A 23498-nucleotide genomic window follows, 5' to 3' on the forward strand; every position below is an offset into this window, starting at 1 on the left:
TTCTTTCCTTCCTTCCTTCCTTCCTTCTTTCTTTCCTTTCTTTCTTTCCTTTCTTTCTCTTCCTTCCTTCCTTCCTTCCTTCCTTCCTTCCTTCCTCCCTCCCTCCCTCCCTCCCTCCCTTCCTTCCTTCCCCAGTGTCCTGGTGGGAGGGCAAGGGGAGAGGAACGAATATTGCAGTGCCTTAAGTGCCCTTGGAAACCAAGTCGTCGCTACTCTAAAGGCGTCGCGGAATGCTCAGAGGTCAGGCGCAGGACACTCTGTGACCTGGTCATTATTTTCGCTGCGGTGGCGTGAACTCTGAAGGTTGGCTGCAAGCCTGTGTGGCATTTCAATGTGAATAAGACACGATATCGATAAGCCTCCCTTCAGAACGCTCAGTGCCTGGCATCAGTCGTTTATAATCCATTCATTCATTCCCTCACTCAGTAATACCTAAGGGTGTATGTATGTATCAATAAAGCGGGCACTGACATCAGCCACAGTTCTCGGTACTAGGAATATCAGTGTGCATTAGCTAGTCAACTCACCCACAAAGGAATGTTCCAAGCCCTAACAAAAGATGATTTCCCGGGTCAGATGGGAACTGGGGGCTGGGATGTCCGTTCTCACTAGGAACTTGGAAGTCAAGAAAGATTTTAGAGGAGACATGATTTCGGACCAAACTTGAAAGATGATGAATACGTTACAGCCAACGTGGGGAGGACTCGTGTTGCAGGTGAGGTGCCTGCCACGCAAATGCCCAGTGATGTGAAGGTCAGGGTTATTGGAGGAGACAGCTGGATAGGCTGCTGGGCATCTGGGTTCCATTCATGGTTCTTCCGTTAACTCATTACATTCTATTTAGCAAACCCACTGGGACCTGCTTTGTCTTCCAGCTGACTTCGATTGTCTAAGTCTTTCAAGCCACTTTTTTTTTCTTTTGAAGAATGTTCTTTTATAGAGGGGTGGAGGCAACGGATTTATATTCATTGCTGACTCTTCCAAAAATTATTCTAGAGTTTCTAGACATACACGGGTCGTGGAGTTACTATGACTGCCTTGGGCATCCTCATATCCTATTAGGAAAATGGTTGGTGAAGTGGACGTCCATTGTCACAAAGCTGTTAAGGACCATCTGAGTACGAAGCCAGGACTTGCCATTCATTCAGTCACTGGACAGACGTGTGTCTGGTGCCCACCTCATTGTCAAACCTACCTGCCTTCCAGTTAGTTGGCCTGAGATATTATACGCTCCTGTTTATAGAAGTCTGTTGATATTCTAATGAGATCTAGTGGTGTATGCGTTGGTTTTTTTTGTTTGTTTGTTTGTTTTTGTTTTTTTTTATCTTTATGGTTTGAGCTAATTGGGAAATGTCTGGGAAGCATTTTGGGATTAACAAAGATAAAGGGGCCTGTGGTTACTCAACCCAAATGGAATAATTTCATGAGCATTTACAATCCAGCTGAGTATTCAAAGTTCAGAGGGCCACCGGCCACAGAGATTGGTTTTGTTCCACATTTTTACCCATAAACAGATATCTTAGGCATGTGTGGCAGCCAATGGCTTGGTCTTTCTATAGTGCACAGTTTTGACCCTTATTAGTAAACTGAAGAAGAGGGAGCAATTTAAAGAGCTAGAATGGGGGGGGCACACTTAACCTTTTCTCTTCTTCAGCTCAGATGTGTCTGCCATTGGAGCCATGGAGGCTCAAGCTCTTACCCTGGTTTCATCTTGAATACTCTCTCTGGCCGTTTAGATTGGTCCCTTCCTTCTGGTCTCAAGTTTCTCATTCTGTTATTGTCCTGGCCCTGTTTAATTGGTTCTGAGGTCTTTCTGCATTATAAGGTCAGGTGTGTGCTGCTTTGCATGTTCTCACTGGGAAATAAGTATCTATGTGACTCCCAGCAGAATACCGACAAAGATACTTTGTCCTTCTCTTTGCCACGTTTCTAGGACATGTAGTAACTATAACTGCAGAAATGAGAGGTTAATAGTGGACAACCACCGTACCTTCCTACCATCAGGTTCTTCTTGAGCCTAATTCTCTCTGCAGCTTGAGCGAGGGGGGTATCCTCATGTTCATTTTGTAGAGAAGGACTCCGCAATGTGGTGTGAAGACTCTACGTTTCCGACGGGGAGGAGCAGAAGTGAGGACATGTGGTCTGTTAAATCAGCTCTCAAGGAATTTATCTGCCTGCCACGGGACATAAGGGCAATGACGCCCTCTTTCACGGGGATCCAAGTTTTTCAACATCACCTTTGATGGTGTCTTCTGTAGAGAGGAATTTCATCCAGCAGCGAGTATAGGGGGTGGTGCATCCAGCGATAGCACACGGATGGTAAATATATATTTATGAAGCGGGTGACAGTAGGGTGGACATTCCCAGGGGACACGTGTGAACTCTAGGATCTCGGGGGGGGGGGCATTCTTCAGTTCTATCGTGTGGCTGCTTCTGGTCAGAGCCCCAGGGGTGAGGGTGCTAGAAGCAAATAAGGGGCTGAGTCAGACCTGGCTTGTCCTTTATGATGGCAGAGTTGAAATCCTTCATGTCCCATTGCCTAGAGAAGAAATACCAAGATGTCGGGATGCCTGGGTGGCTCAGTTGGTTAAGCATCCAGCTCTTGATTTTGGCTCAGGTTGTGATCTCATGGTTCATGAATTGGAGCCCCACTTCGGCCTCCATGCTGACAGTGCAGAGCCTGTTTGGGATTCTCTGTCTCCCTCTCTGCCCTTCCTGTGCCTCTCTCTGTGTCTCTCTCTGTGTCTCTCTCAAAATAAATAAATAAACTTAAAAAAAAAAACCAAAATGTCATAAGCTTTCAACACCAGGACTATGTCTTTCTGGTGTTGAATTTTGGAATTTGTATTTGACTTTTGCAAAAGAGCATGACCCTTTCTAGAAAGATCTAGAAAGAAGTATCCCATATGCATATGAAACCAGAATACTTCATTGGAGCACACGTGTCACAGCTAAATCCTTTTTAACTTTACAGAGCCTTTTCCTTCTGACAAAGGAAACCTAAGTGATGGGGAGGAAGCCAGTCGTCATCCGTCCCTGGCATGCCTCACAGCACCTGAGCCCCGTGTGGCCTCCCGTCCTTGCGGGACCTTCAGGGAGAACGATAACGCCTCATCTGATTGGCGAGAGGTAGCACAGGAGCTGAGTGACCTTGCCCAAGGTCACTGCCGGCACGCGCATGGAGCTGGCCTGGAAACCCTCTCATTTCACCCCAGAACTCTTTCCCTGCCTCACACTTTGCTGAAGTCTCGGTGAACTTGCCCTTCTTACCGTGACAGGTGTCTCTGTCTGGGCAGCTCTGAGAAGGTCACTCTCATTTGCAAGGACATTCTAACGGTTCTCGCTGGTAGCCAATAGGAACTTGTTTCTCAGACAGCTGTCAACTTTCTGTGAAAGAGGAGCAACGCTTTGTAGCCTTTCTCCTTGTTGTTTGGGTTGTGAACGTCTCGTCCGAGTGTGTGTCTCTAGTGTGTCACTCATCGTATTTCTCCCTCCGTGTGTCCCCAGTAGCCATCGGGTTTCACAGCAGTTTCTCTTTGTTGGCCTGCGCGGTGGCCTGCCTGGGGCAACGTGCCCGTTTTTCGAGGGGGGCCGCGGTCTGGGGCCTCACCGGGACCTTGCTGCTGGCAGCTCTTGCCATCCATCCTAATCAGCAAGCCCTCATCGATAGGGATTTCAATAGCACTAAAGCCCACGCCCCTCCTGACATCATGGAGCCTGTAAGAAAACAATGGGTTGAATTTGAAAGGCTTTTGAAACTTTGAATGATGGAGCCTGTGTCTGTGTTGTGACCCTTTATGCATTGGTCCTAGGAGGGAAAACACAGAGGAGGCTTTTGGAAGTAACTGCTTTATTAAGCTTCCTGTCACCAGACCCTTCTTTGCACATGGTCTTCTCTCTCTCTCAAGGATGTGCTTCTTCCTGTTTGATGCTCTTGCAAGGGATTGAAGGTGAAAGCCCCGCCTGGTTCAGAACGGGACCACCTGTGAGCTGGCTCCTTATGCATGGATTTCCGATTCTGGACTGTAACTGAATCCATGACCAACCCGTGAGAATGTTCTTGGTAGAGCTGTGGGGGCCATCAGTCCAGGTTCCCAGAATCAGCCCTGAAGATGACACCCCGTGTTGTGTTGGGGCCCGATGCCAGTGTGCCTGCCTTCTCTGTGTTGAATCAGCAGCACCTCAGATTCTTTGGCTTTTGTTTTATTTTGATTTGGGTTCAAGATTCAGATTCTGTCTCTACCACTCATTAGCTACCCGGTCCTGGATGAGTCATTTAATACTTCCAAGCTGCAGATTCCTCAGAACAGGAGTAAGGTCTGCGTCCCTATTGGTTGTGAGAGCTGAATGTCATGGTCCGGGGGGGCACAGGGTGGGACAGGTGCTCATGATAGCCAACCGGTCCGAAAGTCATTGATAACATGGCGCCGTTACGGAAGAACCATTCCTGCGGCGCCAGAAGTGCATGGCGAATGGGCTCCACCCCTTTGGCAGCCATTTCACAAGGAGTGGAACTCTTGAGGCCTCAGGGTTCAAATTTAAGCCACATCCTCCTCTCATTTAATTACAGTCGTTGCTGGGGACAGGGAGTGGGGCTGGAGACTAGCAGGGTGAAAGCGCAGGTGGAGGTTGGGCAGCTCAGAAAGGCCAGAGGGTGGACTCGATGTTCTGTTCGCAGGGGAAGGAGCCTCCGAGGCGCGTGCGCTCCCCTGGGACCACGGTGTTCCCAGCCTGGTGCTGCTGCTCCTCCTCCATCCCTGGGTTGTTTCCGCAGGGCAGACCCACAATTGTTTTGTTTTTGTTTTGAGGAAGTTAAACCCTACCCTGTTTGGGCTCACCCTGGACACACCCTTTACATCCCCAGATTTGGTAGGAAAATTGGAGATGGGCTCATCCAGTCCCGGGGCCCCCTGTGGGTCAGAGCCCTGAATTAGGTAGAGAGCAGTGAGCGTGCTGATATGCCCAAGCAGCGTGTTCTAGAAGGCCCGCTGTTTCCATTTGAGCCCCCAGGCGAAAGCCTGAGCTTGGGAGAAGGCCCCTACTCCCATGACGAAGCGCAGGAGTTTAGTGGCTGCTGCTGCTGCTGCTGCACTCATTCCATTCGTAAACTTCATCTTGACAAGTTACATAACCTCTTCTGTCTAGATTGCCTCATCTGCGGAGTGGAAATAACAAGGAGACTTTCTTGGGGAAGTTAAATGAATTAATGCAAGTGAACCCGGTGCTTGGCATCCGCCATCGGCCATCAGCAAGCGGTGGCTCCTGCCGTCCTCAGGTCCTGTGGACTTAGTGCCGGGCCCTCAGGGTGACAAGGCCGGCCTGCTGACTCAGGATGTGAGGAGCCCTTTAAGCTGCTGCAGCCTTAGCTCCCACAGCAGTGCCTGTGCTCTCCAGCTTGATTTCCCTTCTCCCTTGGGACAAGGCGCCTTGCCCCCCCCACCCCCAACTCCCTGCCCCCAATCCCAGTTCAGTGTTGACATTTCACCGCACAGAAATACCCCGTGTGAATGGAGAAACATCCCTCTGTGCATGTTTCTTCTTTGGTTAGAAGATTTTTATCTGTTGACGTCACAGGTTTGATTTCCTCTGCTTTGTGGAAGCTGCTCGGTGCTTGCTTCTGCAGGAGGGAGGTTAGACCCTTTTCAGAAACCCAGCAGCCCTGGGGTCTCTGTGTAACCAGCCACCGTCGACGCGGGCACCAGACCTGAATGTCCTGTGGGGCCCAGGCCTCGTGCCGCCCTGACCAGCCAAGATCTCCTCCCTCTCTGCCTCTCTCCCCCTCTCTGTCTCTCAGGTTAGTTTCTATACTCCCTTCTGGGCTGGGAGCTTCTTGGGGACTTGAGGCCGCCTCGTGTTCACCGCTGCCGGAACACGGGCCCTGAATGCACAAAGATCTCCTTTGTTGAGCACGTGCGTCTCAGATTGGATTCTCGTGATAGAAAGAGGGAAGAGAGAAGTGGGGATAAGTACAGATCATTGGCCTCTAGGTCATTTCCAGATCAGGAGCCCCTGAACACTCCCGTTTTCTCCATTCCCACGGGGACACCTTTTCAAAGAAAGCCCCTTTTAGCGTCCTGCCTCAAATGAGAAAATAACCCATCATTGCCATTTGGATTTAAAGATTTGGGCAGAATGACATTTGAGACGCTGCTACCAATGTCTCGGGCAGGATATTGTACTTAGGAAAAGCGTCTCTGATCCCAGAGAGAGGGGAGAGCATCCTCAGGGTTCCGCGCTCAGACATGGGCTAAATAGTAGGCATCCTTCAGCAGGACTTCTGGCCGAGCTGTTTACTGCTTGTGCTTAATCACTTAGCTGGTGGGCTGGACTGAGACCCTGGGCAGGTGGAGCCCAGGGCACAGCAGTAAGACTCCCTCACTGAGCCGTCTGACCTTGGCCTACCTTCTCTGATGTGGATTGGAGATCGTGAACTTGTAGTTCCCAGCACGCTGCCCGGTGCGCTGCAGAGGCTCAAAGGACAGTTGTCATGACTGCTTCTGGTCGTCAGCTGCCGGCTTTGGGCCTCATCACCCAGCCACCTGGAGGTGCCTTTATTTATTCAGCAAATAGGAGGAGCCCCTGTCCTGGGCCAGGCACTGTTTTAGGTGCTGCGGAAACTGCTATGGCCGATGAGACAGAAGACTTTCTCTTCTTAACAGTTGAGTGAAATAATACCTAGCGCCCAGCGTGTGCCAGGCCCTCTCCTAAATATAAAAGCATGTAAATGAACCGATTTAATCCTAATTAACTACTGTATTTACATTAACCAGTTTAAAACCAGTGAGGAGGAGCACCCAGGTGGCTGAGTTGGCTGAGCATCAGACTCTTGATTTCGGCTCAGGTCTTGATCCCAGGGTCTTGGGATCGAGCCCCGCGTCCGGCTCTGTGCTGAGCATGGAGGCTGCTTAAGTTTCTCTCTCTCTCTCTCTCTCTCTCTCTCTTTCTCTCTCTCTGCCAGATGAAAAAAAGAAGAAACAGTAAGCTAGTACTATTATCACCACTTTGTGGATGAGGAAACTGAGGCTCAGGGTCTCACAGCTAATCAGAGGCAGGCCTGGGGGTTTGTACCCAGGATACCAGACTCCGGAGCGGAGGCTCTGGGAGACCTCACTGGCTGTCAGAACAGGACACCAGGTAAAATACCGCCCCTTGTGTCCTATCCACAGGAAGAATTTTCTCATGCAGTCAGGCAAGAAGTAAACACCAGGAGGGCCTGACCGGCTGGAGTCTAAATGAAGCTCAGTACTTGTGTTCTCTGAGCCGTCCCGGGCCCCCAGTTCACTAACCCCATGGGCAGCACTCTTCTGTCCTGTTCTGTTTCATGGAGTGGGTTTTGTTTTCTCTACAGAACTGTAATGTGGGTCTGTTTATCTTTCCGTCTTACCTCTCTAGCCCAGGACTAACTTTGTAAATACCTGGTGAATATCTGACAATGGACTAAGTGGGTGTGTGGGTAGCCCCTTAAAGCCCTGGAAGCATAGATATCCTAAGAAAAATCCCCTAGATACATTGATGGTGGGAGGCGGTAGATGGAAATACACCTTAAATGTCCTTTATTCAGTTCTCTAGGGAGTTTCTCTAAAGCAGGAAATAGAGTCAAGCCTATTTGAAAGTTCTTTGGACTCTAGAGAGTGTAGATCATAAGCAGAATTGTGCCCAGGTACCCTGAACCATAGACGCCATGCTGGAGCTGGGGGCATCTGCGACATGGGAGTCACGCTAGCTTGCAAACGTTGATGAAACACCTATTGTGTACCACATACAGCGCTAGGTTTTAGGAGTCACTATGGGGAGTCGCTGCCTAATGGAAGACTTAGAGTAATATTTACTTTTCGTAGCATGTTATGGGTTATGGGTGTGCATTAGAGAGCTGTGGGGGAGCAGGAAGGGAATGTTCCAGGGGCAGAGTGAGGTATAGAGAATGAGCGTGTCAGTGAGGACATGCGTTCCTTCTTGGCTTAGTCTAAAGTAGGGGGAAGGTGGGGAGGGTGTCCAGAAAGTATGAGTAAAGGCCGAGAGACACGAACGAGCCCTGTGCAGGGAGGGGTGTGCTGGTGGAGGGCATTGTGTGGGGGGATCAGAGATGAGACTCAAGAGGGAAGCACTGGTCTACGGCCTGGATGCATGCCCTTGACCTTGAACTTGACCTGAAATCCAGGAAATGCTGTTGAATTGAAGGGTTTCTCTAGACAGGCTGGGACCAGGCCAGGCTGTGATTCTGGAAGCCTTTTTGCAGGATGGACCTGGGATGGGTATGGACTTCAAGATCCTGAGGCTGAACCAGGCCCCAAGCGGTGGGATCACGGAGGGGTGGGTAAGAGGTAGAATGAAGCTCAACCCTTGAGCTTTTACAGATGAAGAAATTAGGAGGGAATGTTCTCCAAAGTTCTATAACATGCTGGCCATGGGACCCAGAGCAGGGCTCAGGTGTTCTGGCTCCCGGAACCTACTGGGTATGTGCCTGGGCCATCTGGGTGAGGCCCAGGTTAGGCCTCTGCCAAGTGCCTGGTCCCGCGCTGGACTGCTGCTCACAGTGCCCCCTGGGTCGGTGGGGTCAGAGGGACTGGCCTGATCCCCACTCAGCCCTGCCAGTGATTCTGGATAGGAATGTTCTGGACCCTGAGTCAGCCTCGCTAAGTAGCAGGGCCGGAGCAGTACCTTGAGGCGCCCCTGGCTCCCCCTCCCTGGAAGGCTCCAGGCTGGGTGGGCCCTCGGAGCAGTGCCGTCCTGCACTGAGCAGGAGATTTTCTGCTGAGCCTTATCGAGAGGCTGAGTCCACTGGACCGGGATCAGGGGATCCTTTGGGGTCGGGTCTCCATGCAGAGGAGCAAGGGTTGTGAACAGAGTACTGAGGAGCAGTCCCGGCGGGCATGCCTCACTCGGGGGTCCCTGTCTGTTCCTGCGGAAACACCGGCTGCCCTGGCGTGGTGTCGTTCCCCACCCTTGGGGTGGGATGGCGATGGCTTCCCCGCTGGCCTGCGGTCATGGTGTGTCAGGGCTCAGGCGTGCCCCGGCACGCAGACGACACTGGCCATTCTCTTGTGGCCAGCGGTGCTGTGGAAACATCTGGATGCTTGAGTTGAACTGGGCTTCTCATCACGGCTGTACTGCTCCTAGCAACTTACTTCAGTCTCGGCAAGCTGTGACTTTCTAGTGGATTAAACCGGTGCAGGAACCCCCACCTCCCTGACTACGGTCACGGTCATTGTCACATAGTGAGAGGAGGTACCACCAGGGAGAACCCAGCAGACTTCCCTCACCCGGACCTGAAAGGTCTCCCTGTTGGTTACCTGCTGCCTTCCTGCTGATTTGGAAGCAGCTTGACCTTGGTGTCGGTCTGTTGGCTGAATCTACAGGATCTGGTACGTCAGTGGCTCTCAGAGGTAAACTGTTGGAAAAATCTATGCACTTAGGAAATGGAGAACTTGAATGATGATTTATCTGGCAGAGTTCAGCAGCCAGTGGTGGCTGTCGGGTCAGCTTGATGCAGCCTACTGTGTGGGACAGTCTGTCCTGGGCACCCCCAGCAGGTAGCCCCTGGGGGGACCCTCATTTACACAACCCAGCCGACAGCCAGGGGTGGCTTTGCAGTAGTGGGCAGAGCAAAGCCAGACCTGGCTGCAGTTGACCTCTCTCACTTGACCCTTCGCCTGCTTGGACCCACCCCATGGAATGGCCTTCAGTGACTTCTCTGAATTTCACTGACCTCAGGACACCGGACTTCCCGTCCCGGCCAGGCCCACTTGGTCTGGCTGAACTCCCAGCCCGGCCCCACCCCGGCCCACCCTGTCCTGACCCCTTCCTGCTAGGAGCCCAAGGCGGTGTTTAAAGGTTTAAAAGCAAAGCATGATTTGCTTGGGGCGGCCACTGTGGATATTTTTGGACAGAGCCCTGATTTGGAAGCTGAAAAACCTGGTTGTGAATCCCACCTCGGCCACTCATTTGCTGGGTGGCCTTGGACACGTCACATCTGCTTTCTGTATCTCAGTGTCTTCATCTAGGAAATGGGAAGGTCCAGCCACCTCTGTTAACCTTGTGAGCTACCGCATTGAGGGTTTTGTCTGCGACCTAGTGCTTAGTAAACCTGGGGCCATATTTGCCTCCGTAAATGCAGGGCCTTCCTTTCACAGCTTTTCTTTCTTTGTCACTAAGGAAATCTGTGTCGCTGGTACCAGGATGTAATTTGGAGAGGGGGCCAGCACGAAAAACCTGCTGTGGACGCAACACCGTTTTCTGTTATCCTGCCTGTGGCCTGGGACAGTTAACTCTCTGTGCCTCAGGTCCCTAATTTTTTCTTTTTAACATTTTATTTATATTTATTTCTGAGAGAGAGAGAGAGAGACAGCATGAGCAGAGGGAGGTCAGAGAGGGAGGGAGACACAGAATCTGAAACAGGCTCCAGGCTCTGAGCTGTCAGCACAGAGCCGGATGCAGGGCTCGAACCCACGAACCGTGAGATCATGACCTGAGCCAAAGTCGGCTGCTCAACCGACTGAGCCACCCAGGCGCCCCTCAGTTCCCTAATTTTTAAAGAGGTTTCAATGCATTGGAATATTGCCTTTCAGTTTTGTTACGGAAGATAGAGATGCAGACTGAACAACTCTCAGCACCCAGGAGGCGTCTGATTCACAGCTACTGTTGTCGTTACGGTCATTGTCACTGTTATCGTGAAGATGTCACGCGGCTGCGGTTCCTATAGTTTAGATGAAAGAAAATTTACAGTCGGGGCTTTTGAAGCTAGAAGAGCCCGTTTCAAGCCCTGCAGCCACACTTGCATTTTGCGGAAGGGCAGCTGGGGCTGGGAGGTCTGTGCGTGGTCACACCGGTCTTGCGACTCGGGCCCACAGCCAGCCATGCGGGCCTCCGCTGGGAGGGGGTGGCACGTTTTCTCCTTGGAGGCGGTAGTGGAGCCTCATCCTGCTGGTGTGGCTTCCTCACCTGGCTGGGGACCCGATGGCACGAGGCCGGTGGCCAAGTCCACAGGCCGTCCCCTTGTGAGTCTTTTCCATTCAGAAATTAAAGCAAAGCAGGCCCGTTCCTGCCTGTGCCAGAGATGAGTTGCAGAATGTGTGCAGGGATACAGCTTGGCCGACTCGCTTCTGCCCCAGGCTGATGGCCCTCCCCTCGGAGAAGCTGCCGGAGATCACCACTGTCCTTCACAGCTTTTTTGGTCACAGGTTCTCCACCCTCCCTCCCTTGTCCTATTCAGGAACCTCTATTCCTCATGTACCATTCTATTCCCACCGCCTCCAGGTAGCCCACTCGGATTGCCTTAGGAGTTAAGGAAGTGAGCAGAATGAGCAGGGCGCATATTTGGGGGTAGAACATCCCAGGCCAAGGGGGAAACAAGTGTAAAGGGCCCAGGAAGGAACACGAAGCGGGATTCACGTCCAGTTGGGTCTGCCTGATGCTTGTTCAATCTGTCTTCTCCTCTGAGCTCTGGGGTTGAAAGGGGCGGAGGCTTATCTTACTAAGAAGATCAGTTAGAGTTGCCGCCACTTCTCTGCAGATTTTCTTTGCTAGGCTTTTGGGTTGATATTGTGCTCGCGTTGTTTCATTTAATCCTCATAAAAACGGAGAAGGCGGCGGTTAGTGTCATGCCCCTGTCCCCAGTGCCTACTTTAAGTGCCCTAACGATTAGTGGAACATTTGAATTCCTGGGACCACCCAGGCCCTTGTTGATTGTTATGGAAATCGATCCCTTGGTCCGAGAATTCATAACCAGGGACAGCAGAAGTTGAGAGATGGTTCATTCACATCCTCCCAAGCAGACACGTGCAGGTGCTCTGCCAGTCCCCCCCCCCGGCCCCCCACATGGTCTGGAGAGGAGAGGGGGGCAGCCCTGCGCCCCACAGGGGCGAGCCAAGCCCCTGGGACCCTCTGAGTGTCCCTGCAGTTGGGCACTGTCCCGAGTTCCCGACGTGTGTGCGCCCGGAAGGTCCTTGTTTAAACGACGTAATCCAGACCACTTGCCTTGACCCTCGCCTGCGAGTGATGTAAACAAGTTCAGGGTGTTCCGAGAAGGAGACAAAGTCAGAAGAATGCTTGCGAACCCTGCACTTCCTCCCCATCGTTTACTAGGCTTCTCTCTTCTCTTCTCGCCTCACCTGCCTGGGACGTCCTGGCCTTGGGTGCAGACGTCCTGCGCACTGAGGCTGTCTCGCTGACTGGGACAGCCTCGCTGCTGTTGTCCCGCGCCAGGTGTCCGGTGGCTGGGGCAGCCTGGGGAGAGACGAGCGCTCTGCCCCTCCCTGGCCTCACTGGCCATCCGAGCACTGGGCTCAGTGTCCCCCTAAAGGGTTAATAGTTCCTGCTTTGGAGGTTGGTGTTATAAACTTTAAAGAGGAAGTATATGTAGATACCCTGGCGGATGTGTAAGGGCGCAGAAGATGTTTGATATTAGGTTAGTTAGTCATTTTCAAAGCCAGAATTTGAACCCGGGTCACCGACTTCGAGGCTGAGCTGGCCCGGTTTATACATAGATGTCTGGCACGTCACGTGGTGAGCTGAATGTGACAGGCAGATCCGGACCCGGCCCACCAAAAAGCCCAGCTTCTGAAGGGAGGAGGCAGAGGTGGCCAGGGGCCGGGGGCAGCTGAGCGCAGCACATGGGTGCACTTGCTATTACACTCTCGGGGTCGCTGGGTCCCGGAGGTGGAGGAGGAGAGAAGCGGGTGCTGGCCAGCGGGCCCATTAACAAGATCGAACCCTTAGTCACGATTGAAGGCTTTTTCCCTCTGATCTGGAGGACTCCAGAAGTGGGGTCAGGGTGGAAATAGGGTCCCTGCTGCCTGGGGGAGAGGGTGAGTCCCGAGGGGAAGGTGACATCACAGTCAGGGGTCGTGTCCTGGAAGGGGATCAGTATAGGAAAAGGCTTCAGGTGTGGTTTAGCATAAGGAGCTTGAAGTGGTGACGTCTGTCCCCTGCAAGGGCTCATCCAGGAGCAGGTCATGGGTCTGAAGGCACATCTGCACCCGTCCTCACCCCACCAGGGACTGACGTCTTGGAATTTATAAAGCCTGTTCCCGTGGATACTCGGCCTGACATCCTCTTAATCCCGGCCAGGTGGGCAGGGCAGGGCTGTTCCTTTAAAGGTGAGCACCCTGAGCTCGGAGGGTTCCTGACGTGACGGTCCCTTTCACTCTCAGATTGAGTGTCTGCTGTGTGGCAGGTCCCGATCAGGGTGCAGGAGGTACAGCCGTAAAGGAAGGCGATGTTCTCTACCTACAAAGCGACCCCACCCACCTGCGCCTGAGCTCCTGGCAGCAGGAATGAGGCGGCCACACTTGGAGTGAGCGTGGGGATAAATGCAGGACCGAACAGCTGTCCTGGGTGCCACTGAGGCGCACGAGCGTCCTGGGGGTGGCCGCCAGGTAGAGAGGATGGCCGGCCAAGGGCTCCTGAAGGAAGCTCATTGGAGCAGAGACCTGAAGAAGTGAGCAGGAGTGAGACGTTCCCGGATCTGGTGGAAGAACATTCCAGCAAGGGCTGGGGGAGGGCACGCACAGAGGTCCCAGGAAGGACTGTGGTAGGGGGTGGTGAGGGGTCGGTGTGTTTGAGGGACAGTGAAAGGGCTGGCACAGAGGTGGGGGTGTAGCTGAGGATGTGGTCAAGGGGCCTGGGGCTCACGTTGCAGCCTCCGGGAGAAGGTCAGCCACCTGGGGCTGAAGCTGGAAGGCTTCGGGAGGGGAGCCCAGCCCCGAATCCACTGGACACCGGACCGTCCTTTGCTGCACAGCGAATTATTGTTGCCGCAGCCGCTAGAGCTTTTCCCCTAGGCATTCTGCTGTCACGACCGTGACCTTGGAGGCCACGAGTCTGGCCACCTCCTGAACCAGGCGTGGCTGGTGCTGCTGAGGGTCGGGTGAAGGAGGCTGTTGAGGGAACCCCCTTGGGCTTGTGACTTGATTCCCCCTCCCCTCCACCGTCTGGGTTTCCGTGACTCAACTCCTGTCCTGGAATGTCTCATGAGGCTCGTGTGGGTCTGCCCCACCTGCCGCCTTAGGTTAGAACGAGCAACAGGAAGAGCAAGACATGCTTTCCATCAGCCCAATTCCAGATGAACCCATCTAGACCCTTCCCGCGTCCTGAGGTCCTTAGCTGAAGAGGGAGGGGAAGAACAGCACTTGTGTGCTCCTGGTTCTAGCAAATTATGGGTGGGCGAGGAAGGGGGGCGCATTGCTGTAGATCGGAATCCCAGAATGTTAAAACCGGCAGGGACTTTCAGGCTGTCTTGTCCAGACGGATGCCTGAACGTACTTAATGCTACTGACCTGTCCAGTTACAAATGGTTAAAATGATACATTTTATGTATACTGTACCACAGTAAGAAATTAAAATTAAAAAGGAAACTGCCTTTTCCAGCGCTCCTCTTCAAAGTTTAAGAAAGAGAGAGGCGCCTGGGCGGCTCAGTTGGTTAAACGTCCGTCTTCGGCTCAGGTCAAGGATCTCGCGGTTCGTGGGTTCGAGCCCCGCATCGGGCTCTGTGCTGACTGCCAGCTCAGAGCCTGGAGTCTGCTTCAGATTCTGTATCTCTCTCTCTCTCTGACCCTCCCCTGCTCACGCTGTCTCTCTCTCAGAAAGAAGTTTTTTTAAAAAGCGTTAAAAAAAAAAAAAGAAACAGAGAGATTGAGCGACTTCCCAGAGCCACACCACAGGTAAGAGACGTAGTCTGGCCTGGGATCTGCCCCCTGAGCTCCCAGCCCAGTCCCTTTTCCAGTGATCGCAACCATTTATTGCTCATTGACAGAGAAGAGTGCTGGGGAAGGGTCACTCCTTAGACTTTGAGGCTTCCGTAATCCAAATATGAGATCTTAGAATAACCCAGGATTTCGGCAGGTGTTTTGCTTATTGAGAGCTAACTTGATAAACTTGAACCTCGCCTTCCTTCTGTGGCTCCCCGAGTAGCCTTGGCCCCTGAAAGGCCAAGCCCTGTAGCCCAAGGAAGAAGAAGGAACAGAGCTTATAGACCTGAGTCACAAGCTCTGATTTAGGATGAGAACCCCCCGCTGTGGTTTTTCCTGTGCTCCGGCCATTTCAGCCTTACGGCACCTCTGGACAACAGCATCCGTGATGCGCGAAATTCTGAGATGAAGGAACCAGCTGTTGTGAATGACCTTGTAGGACCTGGTAGGCATGGTCTGGGAGGCCCTTCCCCCTAACTCGGGCCCCGCCTCCCTGTCCCGTCACCTTCATGGCAGGCATTCATCAGTGTGATGGAATGGGCCCGAGTCGGGGGCCCGACAGCTCCCGGACACGAACTGTGGAGCGTTCTGGCCCGAAGAACAGGAGGAGGGTTTGCGTATTAAGCACCGGGAGGTGGTGGTACCCAGCCTTCCACTCAAGGGATGGCAGAGCAGGGACATGGGGATTTTCGGAAGGCCTCTGAATCAAGGAGAGATGCTCTTCTAGGAGCTTCTGGTCCTGGGTTGGAGGCAGCTGTCAGTCTTGAGCAAGTCACTTCGTGTCCTGGTTCTCAGCTTTGTTCACTGCAAATCAGTGTTCTTTTAAGAATTTAACTTCCTTTAGGGGCGCCTGGGTGGCTCAGTCGGTTAAGGGTCCGACTTCAGCTCAGGTCATGATCTCACGGTTCGTGGGTTCGAGTCCCACGTCGGGCTCTGCTGACAGCTAGCTCGGAGCCTGGAGCCTGTTTCAGATTCTGTGTCTCCCTCTCTCTCTGACCCTCCCCTGTTCGTGTTGTCGCTGTCTTTCTCTCTGTCAGAAATAAATAAAACATTAAAAAATTTTTTTAAAAGTAAAAAGAATTTAACTTAACTTCCAAAAGTAGTTACTGAGAACTTATTTTATACCCAGTGGCCACATCAAGCCCTGCTTTGTCAAGATGGCTCCTAGGCCCCAGGGACTCTGAGGAAACTCCGACATAGGGTTTCTCCATGTCTCTTCAGGGCTGCATCTAGGGAAAGTCCCAGAAACTGTCTGCCAGCTCGGTCATCCTTAAATGGCAAGGGGCAGGGACGCCTGGGTGGCTCAGTTGGTTAAGTGACCAACTTTGGCTCAGGTCATGATCTCATGGTTTACGGGTCCGAGCCCAGGGATGGGCTCTGTGCTGACAGCTCAGAGCCTGAAGCCTGCTTCAGATTCTGTGTCTCCCTCTCTCTCCCTCTGTCCCTGCCCCGCTCGTGCTCTGTCTCTCTCTGTCTCAAAAATAAACGTTAAAAAAAATAAGTAAGTAAATGGCAAGGGGCAGATTGACACGCCCCTGCACCCGTGAGAAATCAACATCACGTACGTGCTATCACATAGAGGATACAGGCAACCAAGTCACATAAGTATTTCATCAGGGACCAGCCCACAGGAGTGTGATTGGTGGGACAGGAGGCAACTCTAACAGAAAATCTTGGAAAGATGATGTCAGCCCTGGGAGGGCTTAGCTGCTGATAATGCATGCCTGCTCGAGTACATTCCCCAGCTCTGCCTGTGTCCTGAAGAGAGGCAGCTTGGTATTGGGGAAGGAGGCACAGGTTTACTGAGAAAAGTATGGGGCCAAGTCTTTTCTGTTTCCCAGTTAAAAGGCACTGTACAAATTATTTCTACTCAGATTTTCTGAGCCTTGATGTTCTTTCTTATCTGTAAAAGGGGATCATAAAATCTTCCATTCTCACAAAAGGACTGTTACAAAGCCAAGATACGATTGAGTAATAGGTCCTTCCACATTGCCTTCTATCGTGTCGCCAGAAGCTTCCCAGAACTTGTGGGACGGAGCTTCTGGGAGCTTCCCAGTTGGTTGGATCTGAGTTCAAATCCTGTGACTCTCCATCACTACCTAGAGGCATCTTTGAGAATAGCACTGAATCTCTTGCACCCTCATCGCTGAGATGGGGAGATAATCAAGTCATTCAGAGTCTGGTTAGTTGTGGGAAGTGGGGGTTCCCCCACCCCAGTAGATCTTAAACTTCATGCACATTCCCCGTCAGTTTTTTTTTTTAATTTTTAATGTTTTGTTTATTTCTGAGAGAGACAGCGTGAGCAGGGGAGGGTCAGAGAGAGAGGGAGACACAGAATCTGAAGCAGGCTCCAGGCTCTGAGCTGTCAGCACAGAGCCCAATGCGGGGCTCGAACCCACGAACCGTGAGATCATGACCTGAGCCGAAGTCGGACGCCTAACCGACTGAGCCACCCAGGCGCCCCCTCGTCAGTCTTGTTCACTCCTGGGCCCCCTGCCCTGGAAGAGTGTCTGGTATCTAGAAGGCACCTAGAAGTCGCGTTTGGCTGGTTGAATGAACGAATTCATGCATGAATGAATGAAGGGTCTCGGAAACATTAAAGCCGGAGCTGTGTGACTATGATGAGATCGTGTGCCTCACAGCGCCCATAGGAGCTCACGTCTCCCTCTCTCTTGCAGGACCCGGGTCAAGCTGGAAAGCCTGGAAGACGCCTACATCCTGCGGGGAGATGATGACTCCCTGTCCGACAAGCACGGCTGCCCAGCGTACGTCAGCCCGGAGATCTTGAACACCAGCGGCAGCTACTCGGGCAAAGCAGCCGACGTGTGGAGCCTGGGAGTGATGCTCTATACCATGTTGGTAGGGCGGTACCCTTTCCATGACATTGAGCCCAGCTCCCTCTTCAGCAAGATCCGGCGTGGCCAGTTCAACATTCCAGAGACTCTGTCGCCCAAGGCCAAGTGCCTCATCCGAAGCATCCTGCGGCGGGAGCCCTCAGAGCGGCTGACCTCGCAGGAAATTCTGGACCATCCTTGGTTTTCTACAGATTTTAGCGTCTCGAATTCAGGATATGGTGCTAAGGAGGCGTCTGATCAGCTGGTGCCGGATGTCAACATGGAAGAGAACTTGGACCCTTTCTTTAACTGAGCTCACGCCCCGCAGAGACTGGAGCAGGTACCAGGAGCGAGAGAGGGCAGCGGGAAGTCCTTCCGGGGGACACACATCGCCTGGCTTGGTAGCAAGAAAGACACTGACACTCAACGTTTCTCGGTTCAAAGAAGGAGAACCTTCAAGGAGCTGACTGAACATGTAGCATGGGGGAAGAGATGTGGGGTGGGAGTCTGGGGTCGGGTTGGAGGGGCGGGAAGCCCCTGGGAGCTTCTCCTCCCCGACGTAGCCCCCGGAGCCCACCCCGTCAGCTGGGCTGTTTCTGCCTACCCCACTTTTCATTTGTTCCAAAATAGTTAAGATCCTGACAGAACCCAAACTCTCTGCCTCAACCACACATACATCTTGGCATCGCACTGTTAGCTTTTAACTTCTTGTCCGATTCAGGGAAGGTACAATTGGCCAAGGATTCTTTCTTTCTTTTCTTTTCTTTTCTTTTTTTTTTTTTTTAAACAAGCCAGCCACCTATCCAATAATTAATGGGGTTCATTTAAGAAACAATTCGGTGCACACAGACTGACATGAAACCTGGGTGCTAAGCTAAAAGAAAATAAAAGTCCAGTTTGTGTCTCTTAATCGGTCTTTTCAACTCATTTCTTCTAAATAAATGATTTACTATCCTGGTCAGGAAATGACACATTGATGCTTTGCTCCCTGAAGGGGGGGGAAAAAAAAAAAGTCTGTCCTTCAACATAGTTATTCTCTGTTTTGTGTCCATGGGTTTGTGGCAGGAAGCTATTAGAAGTCAAACTTCCAGATGCATTACTGCTATCAGAGTTTAAAGAAAGAAACGAACAAAAGGAAGGGAAAGGAAAATGAGAAATTTCATTCCTGAATTTCTTTCCTTTGAACAAGGAGGGCTTGACAATGGCTTCAGGGCCAGGTGGTAGGAAGGGCGTATTTAGAGTCCGAAGCTTTTGCAACACTCTGGTCTCAATGAAACATTTTGTCTTTGTTTTATTGGATAACCAGTGAAACAGAGCTGGTTGTCCCTCGTGATAAAATACAGGGCAGCTATTTCGTTTCCTTCAGGAAGAACGATCCTTTTTGGCTCGGAAGGCCCTCTCGTTTGGACAGAAACCCTCGGTAGAAACAAGTGGAAGAGACATATAGCTGAAAGCTAGGATGATATAAATAAAAACAGCTCTCTGTCCCAATATGCACCTTTGTATTTTCAAGAACTCTTCTATTTATTAAGGAAAATGTCACATTGTGATGTATTAAGCCAGTACTTCAATTACGGGTTAACTTGCAATGACATGTTACATGCTGTAGTTAACATTTATATATATATATATTTTTTTCTTGTTTGAGTATTTCTGTCCCCGAAATAACCTTTTGTTTGGCTTTTCTAGATAGCTTTATTTGATTTCGAGTGGCAAATGTTTTTTATTACGGCTTTTCTGTTGCTGTATGATACAAAACACTTTCGGCATAAATATTTGTGTTTCCAGTACCTCAGTTGTTTGGATTTTTACTGCCTGTATACGTTTTGTGAAATGGTCATGTTTTTGGGTAGGTAACACGTGGACTCTAGTATGTAAATGTTACTTGAATCTGTGCTTCATGATAGTATGTGGCATGTATGTGCAGACCTTGGATGCTTTATGCCTGTTAGCAGGAGCCCGGCCTTCATGTTCCCAGGAGGGCGGCTTAACCGTTCACAGTCAGGAGACAAGGCGGCCATGGATTTGCCCTTGATTCTATTTTGATCACGGAAGACACAAAGGAGAGAGGTTTTTGTTTGTTCTGTTTTTTTTTTTTTATTTTGTTTGTTTCTTGGGGTTGTTTTTGTTTTTCAACAATTTGAAGATGGTGCTGTGTCAAGAAGGACCTTTTTTTCTTCCCCGTCCCCTCTTTTTTAAGTCCCCTGTAGGGGGAAAGATTGGTGGCATGCATGGTGGGAATCTATGGCCTCTGGTGCTTTGTCCTGTATTTGATTTAATGTTTTTGTCCTAATCTCTTCAATCAATAAAATTGTGCGTATTTAACTAAAATTCTGAGGTCCTGCAAATGATGAATTCTCTGCCGTCTGTGGTTTTGTGGCCACCGCCCACCAGCCGGGAATTCCTGCGTCTTCTTGGGGTTCACTCTTGTAGGGTGAACCCCTATGGCTGTTGATACAAAGCGAAAGCTAGCTTCCATCGTGTTGGGGCATATGCTGGCCAATTTAGATGTCGTATCTCACTGAATTAATCGTCACTACCACCTTCAGAGGTGTGAATTCTGTTCCCATCACAGATTAGGAAATAAGCCCAGAACGGTGCATAGTTTGCCTGGGGTTAAACCACCCGTAAGGGACTAAGTCAGGCACGGACCCCATCTGTTCAGTCCTGAAACTCGTTAATGCCTGGTGTTCGAGCCCAGACACTTTCAGGCAAGTATATAGTAGCTCTGAGGTGCTCAGGCTTTCCTGCACTCAGATCATCCCGGCTTCCACACGATTCCCTAGGAACAGCCGTATCTGCTGCAACCCCATTGGAAACCTCCGAGGAGAAGACCACCGGACTCCTAGAAACTAATGCCTACCGAGCAGCCCTCCCCCAGGCAGACAGGGTCAAAGGTGGGCTCTACAGGCAATCCCGTCTATGCTGCACCTCCTTTACTAAAAGTTCCTACAGCCCCGCGGGGGTCCATTCAATCCTGAAATGTCTAGTGAGTGCTTCCTCTGTCATTTCAGTGCAAGTTAGGGAAACAGACACACAAGCAGAGCAAGGCAATGGGCAGAATGAAGAAGTGGGGTAAACACGGATCCATGGAAACCCATAGGTCTGCCCAAGTCTGTCAGGAGGTGCCCTGGAAGGAGCTGAATCGGAATCCAGAAAGAAGCGGCTTTGGGTGATGATGGAAGGCAAACGGCGGTAGCACTAAGCAGAGGGAACCGCGTGTGAGAACATTCTAGACACCTGTCCAAGTGAGCACCACTGGGGCCAGGCTGTGGCTAGAACTCCTCAAAGTCCTAGAGAAGACTGGGGTGTGTGGCATCAGAGGCTGAGGGGTGACGTGGCTGAAGTGGAGGCTTTCGAGCCGATTGGACCGGTCTTCTAAATTCACAAGGTGTTTATCGTCTTGTAATGTCCCTTCCACGTCCCTAGCAGCCTCTGGCCTATGCCTGGCCCATGGGAGATATTCAGGGAACACCTGTGAATTGATGTTTACTTTGTGTGGGGATGCTACATGTGGCTCAGTTTCCCTCCAACCCCAGGTTTCGACGAGGTGCATCTTTAGAAAACAGCCTTTGCAAGTTTTGAAGCTCACTGGTGGCTTTTGCTAGGGGCACGGAGAGTCGGATCCAATTCCTTTGCTCTTTCACTGCCTGTGATTAAGCAGAAATGGGCCTGCTGCCTAATGGATGCCTGTTTGAATCGTATCCTGTCAAACTTTAAATGTGTGGCTGCTGAGGGGCGGGAGGTGTTGGCACACACACTCCCAGCCTTTATATATCGAGCCTCTACCTCGGCAAGCTCCTTCCCCCTTTGTGTCTCAAGTCTTCGCCAGCAGAAATCTTTTATTTTTTAATCTCTTTGGGCATTGGGTCTTCACCCCCTTGCTACTTAATCTGAACCTGGGGCAGGGAGCAGGGAGGCCCCGGCCACTGGGAGTGAGGGTGGGAAGTAATGACCAGGGCCCTGAATCTTTACCCTTTAATAGCCGTGACTGGGAAAATCACTTAACTTTTATAAGGACCAAGGATGTTATGAAGATTAAACTGACTTACAGACTTACGGCATGTCAAGGGAATGACTTGTGCTTGGCCAGAATAGTGACTGTTACTATCATCAACCAAGGGCATACCAGGGTGGAGTTCTTTTGACTGAGGAACGCTACTGGAGTTGAGGATTATCAAGCCTTCTCAAAGCTATCAAGAAGAGGTGACAAGGACCCACTGAGACTCTCCCCATACTGCAACTGAAGCTGGTGTCTCCCCTGTGTGGTTCTGATCTGGACTTATAGGCAGGAAGGTGAAGTTTCTGCTGCTAGATATGTTTGAAAACCATTGAACAAGTCCAACAATTGACAAAGCCTTGAAAAACAACTTAAAAAAATTGTTTTAATGTTCATTCATTTTTGAGAGAGGGTAAGTGGAGGAGAGGCGGAGAAAGAGGGAGACACAGAATCCCAAGCAGGCTCCTAGATGTCAGCGCAGAGCTGGATGCGGGGCTCAAACTCATGAACTGTGAGATCATGACCTGAGCCGAAGTCGGTCGCTTAACCGACTGAGCCACCCAGGCTCCCCCCCACCCCAACAAAGACTCTGATAAGGTATTCAAGGTCTAGAGAAATCAAAGGCATTGCTAGAGGCACCGAGAGAGTACATAAAGACTTTGAACTGGAGGACCAAGGTGTGCAAGAGCTGTGTAGGTGAGTGGCCCTATATGAATTTCAGAGGGGTTGTTATTCACCTGACTTCTCTCGCTGTGATCTTAGATCCTTTAAGAGTGGCCCTCATCCTTGACCCAGCCCATTGTCTTTGCTGACTAGCTCAGTGACCGATCTTTAATGGGTGTCAGATGATAACTGGCAGTAATTATGCATTATACACCAATCTATCAAAGGTCTCAACCAAAATGTTCTTATTCATCATCTGTGCCTTTTAGATGTTCCCATTCCTCCAAGTCAGGCAATTCCCTGGTGTCACCACACACACAAGGGCCAGTAACTCAACTTTCGACACGGAGTCTCTTGCTGAGCCCAGAGAGGAACTTCATTGGTTCTGTGTCATTTCTGTGCATGTCGAGTCTCTCTATATATGTTGTCACTGCAGGAAACCAAACTTTCAAACAAAGACTTGGCCAAAGAAATGAAGGGAAGGAGGAAATAAGGATAAACACTTCCTCTTTAATCCCCTGGTAAAGCGTTCAAGGGAGGTAGCAAGTTCTACAAATGAGCAGTGAGCCTCCAAGAGATTAAATTAGTTGAAGACTGCCATCCAGGTAGGTAATGTTGAACCCTGGGGGTACGGTCCGCAAAGCCATTCCACGCTGCCACAGGGAAATGCAGATGCATCTCAGCACAGAGACCTAAATACTAAATCTGGGGGAGCTGAGACTTGCCCTCCCCCATCCCCCAACACTGCAAAGAGTGTTTTCTGCCGCGCCCAGAGGCACAGGACTGGGAGACCAGCTCAGTGCCTCATATTGAGGCTTTCCCTGAACTGAATCACAATTCAACTGGATTTGGACAGCACCTTCTGCACACCTGAATTTCTCTCTCTCCCCAAAGAGAAATGTCATCCAGACCATTGAAGATTTTAACGCGGGGGCATGTAGGTGTAATGAAAAGTCAGCAGGGTTTGGAATGAGAAGGTCTCGGGTCACGTGCCCATTTCCTGCCTGATCTGTGACAAGTCACTTCGCTTGCTGAGTCTCTGCTGCCTCTGTGTGTGAAATGGAAACAAAGGGTTATTGGGATGGTAACTAATTTCTTGTTATTTTACATGCAATGTAAACTGTAAAGTAGTCTACATGTGCTTTTATAGAGACAGATGGCCTGAGCAATGTTGCATCTTTTAGGTGCTAAAATTAAAATTCTAAGTCGGATGCAAGGGTGGGAGCCAAATAGGACTCCACCAGGTAAGGAAGCCGCTCAGGAGAATGGCCCCCGGGCTCCCCTTCCCAGGATGCAGCTGCTACAGTGGTGAGGCTA

At 51.0% G+C, this 23498-nt stretch overlaps 1 protein-coding gene across 1 annotated transcript in view; it reads left to right on the plus strand.

Annotated features, from left to right (window-relative positions):
- TRIB2 (tribbles pseudokinase 2) overlaps positions 1–19849 on the plus strand; it is a 26101-nt gene extending 6252 nt beyond the window's left edge. The window contains exon 3 of the mRNA XM_077751026.1: positions 17363–19849. Coding sequence (XP_077607152.1) covers positions 17363–17831 — 469 coding nt within the window. The 3' untranslated portion in view covers positions 17832–19849. The remainder of the gene's footprint in view (positions 1–17362) is intronic.
- The last annotated feature ends 3649 nt before the right edge of the window (positions 19850–23498 follow it).

The sequence above is a fragment of the Crocuta crocuta genome, unplaced genomic scaffold, assembly GCF_008692635.1.
Source record: "Crocuta crocuta isolate KB4526 unplaced genomic scaffold, BGI_CrCroc_1.0 scaffold129, whole genome shotgun sequence".
NCBI lineage: Eukaryota > Metazoa > Chordata > Mammalia > Carnivora > Hyaenidae > Crocuta > Crocuta crocuta.